General features: G+C 37.2%; 2 protein-coding genes across 12 annotated transcripts in view; both read right to left on the bottom strand.

Annotated features, from left to right (window-relative positions):
- LOC134847966 (sperm flagellar protein 2-like) overlaps positions 1–12,287 on the bottom strand; it is a 584,566-nt gene that overhangs the window by 370,323 nt on the left and 201,956 nt on the right. The gene's annotated exons all lie outside the window — the stretch shown is intronic.
- Positions 1–12,287, bottom strand: part of LOC134848003 (enolase 4-like) — a 66,494-nt gene that overhangs the window by 37,137 nt on the left and 17,070 nt on the right. For all 3 annotated transcript variants that reach the window (XM_063865335.1, XM_063865334.1, XM_063865333.1), the window contains one exon: positions 4,204–4,498. In XM_063865335.1, the coding sequence (XP_063721405.1) occupies positions 4,204–4,498 (295 nt within the window). The remainder of the gene's footprint in view (positions 1–4,203; positions 4,499–12,287) is intronic.

Here is a 12,287-nt window from a genome sequence, read left to right on the forward strand (position 1 = left end):
CTTTGAGCCGGAAATTAGATGCCAGATGCGCTCAATAAATGCCTCTCTAGACAAAAAACAGTCGAGTTTAAATTTTTTTAAACTTTGCAATATTTCAAACAATTCGAAATGTTATCGCCTTGAATCGATTTAAACTGAAATTGCTCAAAATTGTCAAAAAAAACGAACTATCACAAACCCGTCTGGCAGCCGAAAAAAATTTGGTTTGTATAAAAACCAAAAACCTAAACATTTATAGTTACGTGCTCAAAACCGAACTTAAAAAGCTTTAAAAACTAATGAAAAGCTTATCGAAAAAAAAACATAGTAAGCCGACGCAAAACCAAAGACAAAATCAAACCGGCCGACAAAAGAAAGTATCTGAAGTTTGCAACTTGAATAACACTCAAGGGTAAACCATCCTTTGAAAAAAGCTATTTTCAGGAAAAAAGTCTAGTCCCAGCTGCAATACCCGCGCTTAACTGATGGGAAAAATGAATGTTTAGTTGCATGAAAATACAAGGTAAACAAAGAAAGCCAGTTGCTGTCCAAGTAGCACAATGTTCCGACCACATTCATAAAAAACTGAAGAAGTTTTTTTTCTTTTTTGACAATTAGTTCTTCTTGTGCGTGGTCTGAGGAAAAAGCTATCATTAAATTAACTATCGAGAAAACAACGCGTAGCAAGTTAATAAATTACGCAAAATCGACATCAGTTGTCTTCAAAAAAGAAGAGAAAACAAAAAAAATGGAAACTATTTCGAATTTTTTCATTTTATTGCACAAAATTTTTTACATTTTTTAGAAAAAATTGAAGTGCCAATCAAGATAATGCCAAGCGCTAAATAAAGCTTCTAAAACTAGTTTTCTTTTTCAGTAAACAATACAAAGTTCCTACCCATCTTTATGGACGGAACAAAAAACTAAAAACGAAATGGACTTGATCTATATATTAAGAAATCTTAAAAACATAGCCAACAGACAATTGGAAACAGACAATTTCCGACAGAAATAAAGACAGCTTTTTGAATTTCCAGAAAAATTTTGATTGACTGTTGGCTATTTCTCAAAATATAATTTCAGTTTTCTCAAATTTTGAATTTTGAAGAAAAAAAAAGAGATGGCCTTTTTGAAGCTTTTTGAATTTGTGGAACAATTTATGATGGACACTTTTTTGATAAAATTAACCCAATTTGAGAAAACTGGATCGATAGGTGATTTTTTAATTCCGCTGGGAAATCTGAAAACTAAAATCCACTATCGAAACTAGAGGTCGATCACCTTTTTAGTGAACTACACACATTTGCTGTTCGATATTGGAGTTTATCTTTTATTTAACAAAGGAAACGAAGTGAGCTTAAAATTCGGAAAAATCAAATGAGTGCGAACAAATTTTACACAGAGGGGAAGCTGCGCTTCGCAAACACAAGCGAGAACACAATAAAAAGCAGCACTCTAAAGTGCAATAATAAGAGAAAGTAAAATATACCTTGACTCAAAAAAAAATCGGCAACGACTCGGATTCGATCTACAAAAACTAGCCGCAAATAAAGCAGGAAACAGATGCTATGAAGTTTCCAATGCTACAGATCGTGCTTACAGCAAAAGTGTCACCAAATAAATGAACACTTCTGCTTACAAGTTAGGTTAGAAAAAAGTTCGTTATAATACACTACGTTGCTGGCTAGTGTAAAGAGGGGAGCGGTGTTGAAGTGGTTACGTCTCCGCATCTTAACCGAAAGATCTGATGTTCGAGACCCACCATGATCAGTGCTCTCGTTGCTTGAAGGTGAGGTAACATTTCACAGCCAGGAAAAATAATCTAAAAAATTAGCATGTCGTTCTTAACTATTAGCACAACAGTGAACACTTCTACTGAACATTTTTATTTGAGAATTAGGTTGCAAACAAAGAAGGTTCGTTCTAATACACTAACGCTCGCAAGCGCGCTAATATAACGGCTTTTTCGTGAAAAAAAAACAATCAAGACCTATATAAGAGTATTCACTACGTTCTCTTAAAAAAAACCGTGAGTGAAGAAAAACAATGTGAGGCTCTTTTTCCTCCCCCCCCCCCCACCTGCAAATTTTTTTAATTAAAATTTTTGTTCACATTGGCCGATTGTCATGAAAATTGATATGCAGACTGATTATACCATGGCAAATATATTTGGTCTTCATAATTAACCTCGTAAAACCACTCGTTAGACCATAAAATGGATGGTCGTGTGAGGTGGGGGAAAAAGGAAAAAGAGCCCAATGTGATAACAACTTTATCTCATGTAGGGCAAAATATAATTTCAAGGACGGAAGAATTCGTCACTAGCACCCCCCCCCCCCCCCCCCATCTATATATTTATTAGGATGTCGATTAAATATGAAAAATTTCGACCAGTGGAGAAGTTGTAGTTCGCGAACACAAAACACAAACGAACCTTACATCGGTCAGGCTGCATTATACTTCAGCAATCTCAGCAGGCTAAAAAATTATGAAAGCTTTTCTCCAATATCGCGAGGAGCACCAGATCGTCTGATTTTGAAATGAAAAAGGCTTTCAACTCATTCAACCTTGTTTCACCTTGCGCGCTTTGAAATTTGCGGGGGTATTTTGTTTCGCTGTTTCAGAAATAACGGTCACTAAAATGATGCTCCAATTTAGTTCCGACTAATTTTAGTATCATTATCAAACTTCTTTTAATCAAAATTGGCAGCCGATTGATAAGGTGACATTTAGAAAACGGAACCGAATGTTAACTTCCATATTCTATTTCCTGATTATCAACATCAACCTCTTTCGAAATGTTTTTTATCTGGTGTGATTATAGCACGGAACTAAGTGAAGATTCGAAATCAGTTTTTAATTCTACATACATTTTCTCACTTATATTTTCACCAGGCACCTTACAAATCCATTTCCCAATTTCGCGATCCAATTTAAAATTTTTGACATACTGCTCCATCAGTCGATACTCAATTCAATCAGGATATATTATTCACCAGCACAGCATCAACAAATAAACACCCATTACGCTTTTTAAGCATCCTCTATACCAAGTCTGAATGTCAATTAACAGTCGAGTAATTCTAAGTGAATTGATTCAATCTTTTCATTCCCATTTTTCTTCTTTTCTTAAACCCCCTCTGCTCCCTTCAAACTACAAAGTGTGTTTGCACGTGCATCATTGGACAGGGAAACAACACAGGGGGTACCCGTCTCGGTCAGGTTGATACTGATAATAAAGGGGGATTAAATTCCACTTCCCCTCTCTTTCCCTTCCTCCTTTCCCCTCTCTCAATTAAGTTTGACTTGGGGGAAACCTGCGTGTTACTCACTAGTATAGACTTGTTCACGCTCCGTTGCGCAATCGCAGCTGCCGCTTCCACAAACAACAACTTACTACACATCAACTGCCCTGTTTTTACAACTGGGTCTAATCGAACTTCAAATATAGTCTAATTTATACTTTTATTATCTTTTATTGCATTTCTCCTGTTTTCTCAGCACTGCAATCGCATTTATCTGTTCGATAAATCAATATTCTAACCTAGCCTCAATTTTTTCACTGATAAAAAGTATAAGACTAACTGTTTTATTGACGGGAAATGCTAATAAAAGTTAGAGAAAAATAATGAGACAATTTTAACAAATGAAAAAAAAATTCCCAAAAAATCGCGATGCGGCATACGATAATCACGCTTGAAGATAAAACTAATCGCTAAAATTTTGCAATTTCTCAGAAGCGCCTAGTTGAAGTTAAGGGGTAGGAAAAACTCTCAGGTAAAAAAAAATAATTGAGGGCTGTCTTTGATTTTCAAAATTGATTATAACCAAGTTGAATGGCAATTTTTCTACTCAAAATAGCTCAAAAAGATTGCAGATTGTTTGAAACTTCAGATTGTTTTTCATCATTAAAATGTAATCATTAAAAACGCGTTCACTTGAAGTACTTTTCACGTGCAAAGTATGCACATTTCAAAATTAATCCCTGTGTCGAGCAAAAATTGACCCCTTCCACACAAGGATATTCGGTCAGATAATCAATGCAAGATTACATTTTCCATTCAGATTGGCATCAAATTCCTCTAATTAGCATAAAATTGCAAAAACTCGCCGCTTTGAAGCAATAAATCACTCGCTTCTATTTTGATTTTGACATGTAGAGAACCCGAGGAAGACGTGAAATTAGGAAAACATTTGAATAATTTGAATTGGTAAGAGATTAACCTTTAAGCATGTGTGATATCTGAACAATATCGGTAACTGTAGTACTGTGGTTGAATTGAAGCACAGCTCCGTGTACAGGCAATGAGGTGTCGACAACATAGGTAGTTCCGTTGGCTGACTTTCCAATTGGGGTGGTGTTGCTGTTGTTATTGTTTATATTAGTGTTGTTTGTAGATTGGATCTCCTGCTGCATGAGGAGAGCCTTCAGCTGGTCTGCCCTGCCCAAACTCCTCTCACCCAGGATAAAACACTTATCCCCCACTTGATCGTATAACTTCAGCCATGCTTCCCGGTCCTGAAATGAAAATAAACAAACTAGGATCCAATTGATCTTCTGACTAAAAACAACTCAAAAAGCAGAACAACTCTTGAACATGGTATTTCGTATGCCTTGAAAACGCTTAATCCAAAACTTCTTTCGACCAAAACAGTAGTGTTTCAATAAGCAATCATGTTGCATGAACTTAAGACAAAAACGTTCAAATAATGCCTGCTATCGCATTCAGAGATTACTATCTCCTAGTTCACTTTTCGCGGAAATACTCCAATTAATCAGTTTGATCTATTTGATATCGACCGGTTCATTTGGTCTCAAATCCTTTAATTCAAACCACTGGCAGATTATCAACGCCTTCAAAATACCCTCAGGTTTTTCATTCCAAACTTCATGCTTGTTTCCTTCGGAACCAGCAGAATGGTACGATTTAGATTCTTGAATCATCACGCTACTATCCATAAATCAAACAAACTCCCATAACTCATAAATCAAACCCATTTTGAGCAGACTGTTATCCTTAATAGACAATTTGTTCCAAAAATAACACTGCAGCTAGTGCCAAATAAAATGTAGATATTTTTGTTCCGACCATTGAAAATGGGGAGGAACTTTGTATTAGGGTGTGTTTTAGGCAGGGGCGGGGATCTTTCTCCTTTTCCCCCAGCTCACATAAGCATTGATTTCTCTGTGTAACGAGTGATTTTACAAGGTTGAGTATGAAGACCATATATGTTTGTCATGGCCTAATTAGTCCGTATGCGAAGAATGTGAACAGAAAATTTACTCTAAAAAATTTGCAGGTGAGGGGAAGGAAAAAGAGCTAGGGGCGGATCTAGAATTTTCTCGAGGAGGGGAAGCGGATTTTCAAAAAAATATGAAAAAAATTTTGTCTACCTTTTTTTAGGTCGACCAAAGTGAATTTACGAGCTCTCCCAAAACACTAAAAAGACCCTGTTTTGATCAAATTTTCTGCAAAAAAAAGTTCCGTGGCCAAAAATCCGTCGCCAAAAATGGATATCTCAAGATAGTACAAAGGGGGGACCTTTTGGGTCGGCAGGGGGTACGAACCCCGCCCCGCTAAATCCGCCCCTGGTTTTAGGTTTACCACAAAATCAGGTACCACAAATAATGATCGGACTGGGTTGAGTGATATTAAAAGCTAACAATAGCTTAATTTAAAACGTAAAAACTTAGTTTTACTTGGGTAAAGTTAGTTTACATTGAGTATTTTAGAGCCTTTTTGAAATCAAAATTTTCAAAAATTCAAAAAACTGCAAATACTTTTCTTTGCTCTACAAAAATTTTTTTTCACAAAAATTGCTTTTCAATTTGCCTATTTTACTGTGGCTTTCGAATATACCTTATCCCCAGTTTGGTTTGATAAAGACCCAAGCTTTAAAGTTTCTGATGAAAATATTGCTGACGTAATATGGACTCAATCAAAAGAAATATAGATACTCGAATCACTCAAAATGAACCAATCAATTACAGCAGGGATGACCGAATGACAAAAATAATGAGACAGATCAATTCATCGATCAGGTTTATGCGACCCAACGGTCGAGTAGCATATTCATATCATACTAGTCAGGCGGAGCAAAAATGTAATTTATTTTCCGCAACGACAGTTTTTCGTCATGAAGTTGTCGTGGAGTAGCACTCTCTCTTTTAGTAAATATCTTAAGCGTGAATAAATTAATACACCTCCCAGAGGGCGGGGAACTTAATGACTGTTGGGCATTGGGCAATCAATCACAAACAGGGATATTTCCCCTAAAATGGGTGGGGTTATTTTTGGAAGGATAGGTTGACATTCAGCATTATTTTCCCATAAAAGGGGTGGGTTCATTTTTAGAGGGATAGGTTGACATTCAGGGATTTTTCCCCACAAGGGTGGGTAAATTTTAATGGGATGACATGGCGGCAGAATGACGTTCAAATAGGGTGGAGCAAAGATAACTGTTCAATCTCAATTCCCATTGGGCGATTCTAATTTAATATTCCAAATGGATTTTTGGCATCCACAAATAATTGCTATCAAAAATAGATGAGGGAAGGGACTAATTATAAGGGAATATTAAATGGGGATATTACAGCATTACCGTTACATCAGTCACTGTTCAGCTATGACAGGTTGACACCACGTGATCAAAGTCGAGGGGTGGGGCAATTAGACAAAATATGAAGGATAAATGTAGGGGGCAGGGAAGGAAACAAAAAAGAGAGACCGGACTGCAACTGCACTTCGTTTGCATATTGGAGTAAAAGTTGTTGCAGATAACCCAATTAGAGAGTAACTTGTCCTCCTTTTCAATTAAATCCCGCGGGTGTTGGACAGGAAATTAGAGGGAAATGAACAGAGATATTATTTGTGCAATATTAATGATCGCAGCAGGCAGACAAAACAACTACAACTTCAACAACAAGTTGCAAAAAGTTCGCTCAGAAAAAAAACCATGGTAATATTTGGTACAGGTTTTGCACTATTTACATACTTAACACAGATTTAGGTCACATAATCGAGTATAGTTAATTACAAATACCAAAAAAAGTACGCAGAAAAAGTTCGGACGGCGCAGTTAGGAGCAAAAGTTCTGCAAAACTACTGCAAAAACAACAATTACCCCCAATTAGAAAAGCGCTTAGAGCAACAGTGACGAATATTGGAGATTTTTCCTGCTAACTAGTTCTTCAAATCATACTAACATCTTCCATAATTGGGTTCGCTGCATGCGCTATTTTAACGGACATCAATCGATAGAATGTTTTGATTTACAATTTCAAAAATCTATTCAAAGATGCGTACTTATAATAAAGTAGTCGAGGCATGGTCCAGTAAAAAACTGCAGCCAAAAAAGACAGGATAACCTTAGTTAACTTAGGAAACAATTTTTGATGATGAAAAAAAAAGACAGTCGATGCAGATGTTGGCTTCACTTGCAACACAGGAAATATAATACCACCAACTTGGTGGTATTATATCACAAATCAGGAGAGGATTTAGGGGGAGGGGAAGGACGCTCCCTCCCTCAGGGATTCCACCCCCTCACCAATCAAAATTTCCTCCCTTTGGTATCTTTTAAGACAACTATTTTCGGCCGATCAAGCATAAAATTTTTCTAAAGGCGCAGTTGGCGCCAAAATATTCTAATATTGAAAGGGAGCGCGCGCCGAAAAAACGAATTTCCAAAAAGTGCCTGAAAAAGAATCGAATTGAATGAAATGGCAAACGTTTACGTTTTCATATTGAAGCTAAAGAAGCAATGAAATTTAGAAACATTTCAACTTTTTCATGGAGCAAATCGGTCCGCAAAAATTAATTGTTTAGAAAGCTATTCAAGAAAAACTTCAAGTAGTTTCAGACTAAATCGGTTCGCGAAAAATTTTCAGAGTAAGTAAGTCAAGCTGTGAAACATGGCTGTATTTCAACGTATTTCAAGAAAGAAATCGGATTGCGAATAGTTTAAGTTTTCCTATTCGAGCCAAATTAAATTTTTCTAAGCGAGATAATCGAGCAATGAAATTTTGAAAAATTTCGAGTTGTTTAATAGACCAAAACAGTGCGCAAGTTGTTTTACGCACGCTATTGAAACTATGAAAATTGAAATACTACAAGTTGTTTCTTGACCGAAACGTTTTGTGAAAAAGAAGTTTTTATGAATGAAATATTAAAACTATGCCTTTTTGAAAAATTTCTTGTTATTTCATAATTGGTTTGCAAATTAGTTAGCAAAAGTTCATGTTTTTCATAAACAAACCACTCAAGCTACGAAGCTTTGAAATATTTCAATTTAATTTAGAGACCAAATGGGTTCACGAAAATTCAAGCTATGAAACTTTGAAATAATCCAAGTTGTTGTTAAGACCGTGTCGTTTTGCAGAAGGTAGCAGCAAGCTAAATAAGTTATCTCATAGACCAATTCGGTTCGCAAAAGTAAAAGTTTTAAGCAAGCCATTCCAGCTATGAAATTTAGTAAGAATTTAAGTAATTTCATGGACATATTCGGCTCGCAAAAAGTTTTCCTGAGCAATTTACTGAAGCCATGAAACTTCCGGTAATTTCAATTTTCTATAGAGAATTACAATTTTTGCAAAAACATTTCTTATGGAAGCTATTCAAGCAAGGAAATTTTAAAATATTTCAAGGTTTTTCCTGTAGCATCGTTTGAGTCTGAAAATTACATAACGAAGCAAAAACATGACTAACCAAAACCTTTGTACTATTTCTTATAAAAAAAACAATTTTGAAACTTTCAAAAACTATCAAAAAACGATACCTCACACCCCTTCCACATTCGAGCCCTCGCCAAACAAAAAAGGATTCTATTTTCGCTTCCTTGACGATGAAATACAAAAAGACCAAGGCAATGTAAAATACGCCTAAACCAATTAAGCGAGAAAAAAACTAAGGAACTTATTCAAAATCAGAGCTGATAAACTTACAAATTACACAACGACTTTCATTTATAAAGAAAATTATATCAATCAGAATAAAATTTCACGTTTGAGAACAACAAATAAGCAGGAAAACGATAGTCTGACAAGTTTTCATTTCATAGATAAAGGAAAATACGAGGTCAGGATTCAACCATATAGCTTAGAATCCAAAATCACACGCTTTACCAGTAGACCAAAAAGAACTGGGACTAGAAATGTTGAAATTTTACAAAAAAGAAAGACTCACATTCTTACAGATTTGACAGCAAGTATGTTTCACGATTACAAGTCACCAGCCAAATAAAAATATGTTGAGAAAATTTAAACATAGCGAGATAGTGAAGCCGGTATTTAAATATATAATTGTCGTGAGGCGACCTTCGGTACCTCGTTATTTAACTTGTCCTTTTGCAGTCTTGCAGCAGATTTATGTTAATTTCACTAACCAAGGTCATAGTGCTAACCTCTTCAAAATACCACGCTGTGCGTGTTCACTCTTTGCTATCTACAACGTTTGCCAGATGTTCTTTATTCTTTCTCATCCTATTATAATTCAGGTTTAAATCTCTAAACTCAAGAATAAATTGGAACAAAGCAAGTAAGTTGATGCAACTAACTAAATATTCTATTCTACAAAACAATTTACTTATTGTATAACATCCTAGTTTTCACTTTAAAACCTCGGCAAATGTCATGGCGCAGCCAGCAGTTCCTGTGAATGAAGACAGGACTGACCTGTTGGGTATTCCCCTTTTCTGGGCGAAAGCTTCTATTAATCCGCCATTCCTTTGGGAGTCGTGGATAGGTCAACTTTTCTTGGCCGCTAGTTTGAAAGATAACATCAATCCTCAGATCTTCTAGTCGAACACGCAGAGGTCCTTGACGAACCCCCTCCAAGACCTGAGAGAGTTGCGGATAGCGAAGATCAACATCGATCTTCTAGTCGAACCCGCAGAGGTCCTTGACGAACCCCCTCCAAGACCTGAGACAGTTGCGGATAGCGAAGATGCTGGAGCGGCTGAGGCTCGAAGACAGAGAAATCAGGCCGCGATTCTAAGAATTAATGAATTAAACGTCGAGAAGAGGAGAAAAGGCCCTCGAATCAGTCAGAATTGTTCTACCACGAAGCTGAGGCTCGTCTGAAGTCTCGGTTGTTCTTCGATTTGGGGAACGAAGGCAAGAGACATTTTGCAGACTCTTATCGTCACACGGACATCAGCGCTATCCCCTTTCGAGAATTTCATAATGGCTGTGAAACGTTATTCAAGGTCGAACGGGACTATACGGTTGAACGTATCAAGCTGTATAACACAGTATTTATGCTTGAAAATGACACTTTCTCGTCATTTTACGCTCGTCTTAGCGCCCAAGTGGCCCTGTGTAATTGGCCTAATGCTCAAGAAAGGGAGACCTTAAAAGACCTCTTTATTGGACGGATTCGAGATGTCGATGTTCAACAACAACTTATAAAGGCTAAGGCTGTCTTTGATGACACTTTCAAACTCGCACTTGAATGCGAAAAAGGGGCAAGTACTTCAGCCCAATTTCAAAAGCTACTCCCTCATAATCAGCATTCGAACGCTATCAAGGTTAAACAAGAACACACTTTTTCTATTCAGTCGTCCAGAGGAAAACGGAATTATCCTCAAAATCAAAAAAATCGACAAACTCACAAAGCAATCAAGGGAATAAGTCATGTTACTTCTAAGGTAATCCTTTTAGTTACTTCTGTGGTAATCCATAGATGTTGAGAACGACAGTGAACCAGAATATGGGGTATTACAATTGGATTCCGCTGTCAGGATAAATAGTATCGAAACCCTCAAGTCAAGCGGAGGAAAATCCAGGAGCCTTAGTATTCAGTTGCGTTCAGGTCATAGTTTTTTTTAACTGTTGATACAGGAAGCCGTTTCGTTCCTGAATAAACGTACCTGTGATTTACTTTTGCAACGAAATCCGTCAATTGCGTTTCGGGATATCACACGATATCCTATAGATACTTTGTACGTTGACTACAACAAGAAGCCCATTCGTCTACTTGGGTCGATTCAAATCCCGATTTCCTCTAGCGGCTAAAAGTGGATCACGCTCAGTTCCTCATTTAGGAAAACAGAACTCGTAATCTTCTAGGCTTGGATCTGCAAGATCAACTAGGTGTCGTTACTACCGAGTTGAAATCTGAAACCGTTCAATCGTTGGAGAATATTTCCCCGGACCCTATTTCAGATTACTGGAGTTCTTTCTTTGCGAAAAAATACGCACATGTCTTTAATCGTTTCGGTCGATCTAAACATCATAAAGTTTATACTAACGTTGAATTCGCTTTGGTGCCACGTCAGAATAAAGGACGCAAGGTTCCGATCCATATTCAGGATAGAGTAGCGAGCGAAATAAAACTTCTGCGAAATAAAAGCAGGGTCATATTGAAAAATTTGACAAATGTACACCTGATTTCTTCATAGCGCCTATTGTGTTAACTGCAAAAAAGGATGGTTCAATCAAACTGGCTCTTAATGCTAAACCAAGAAATGCTCAGATCTGGAAGAACAAGTATCAGATGCCGAACATTCATGAACTTATCGATTCCGCGGCGCAGATTATAACTCGAAAAGTACCTGGAAAGATTTGGTTCACGTCCTTGGATTTGAAGTATGCGTTCAGTCAGTTGCCTTTGTCATCGCTCACAAGTAGTCATTGTAACTTTAATATTTTGTGTGGAGAGGCTACGGGAACGTACCGATTCAATACCGGGTTTTATGGTTTAACCGATATGCCTACCAAATTCCAGAAGGCAATGGACTAGAGGGTGTCAGGGGCTAGAGGGTGTCATTTGTTATCTCGATGACATTTCGATAGTTACAAAAGGAGATGTCCAGGAACATAACAAACTGGTTGAAAAGGTGATGAAAAGACTTGATGTGGAAGGCTGGGCTCTAAAACTGAGCAAGTGTGAATTCTCTGTTAACCAACTAACTTGGTTAGGGTATGACATTAAAGAGGATGGGTACTCCCCTAAGTTTTCAAAGATCGAGGCAATTCAATCACTCAAACTTCCGCGAACTCTGAAACAACTACGCTCGTTCATGGGAACGTTAAATCACTTACAACGGTTCATACCCGATTTGCATACCCATACCGTTCATTTTCAGGCGTCTTTGAAAGCCTGTAACAAACAGTCGTTCATGCGGGGAGAGGCGCAGAATAATGCTTTTAAAAGCATAATCAATATGATCGCAAATATCCCTAGTCTTTATCATTTTGATTCATCAAAAGGCTCAAGGGTAAAATGTGACGCTAGTCATAATGGCTTAGGAGCTTGCCTTGAACAAGAAATCGAACCGGGAGTTTGGGCCCCAATTGCTTTTGCTTC

This window comes from Symsagittifera roscoffensis, chromosome 6, assembly GCF_963678635.1.
Source record: "Symsagittifera roscoffensis chromosome 6, txSymRosc1.1, whole genome shotgun sequence".
Classification (NCBI taxonomy): Eukaryota; Metazoa; Xenacoelomorpha; order Acoela; family Convolutidae; genus Symsagittifera; species Symsagittifera roscoffensis.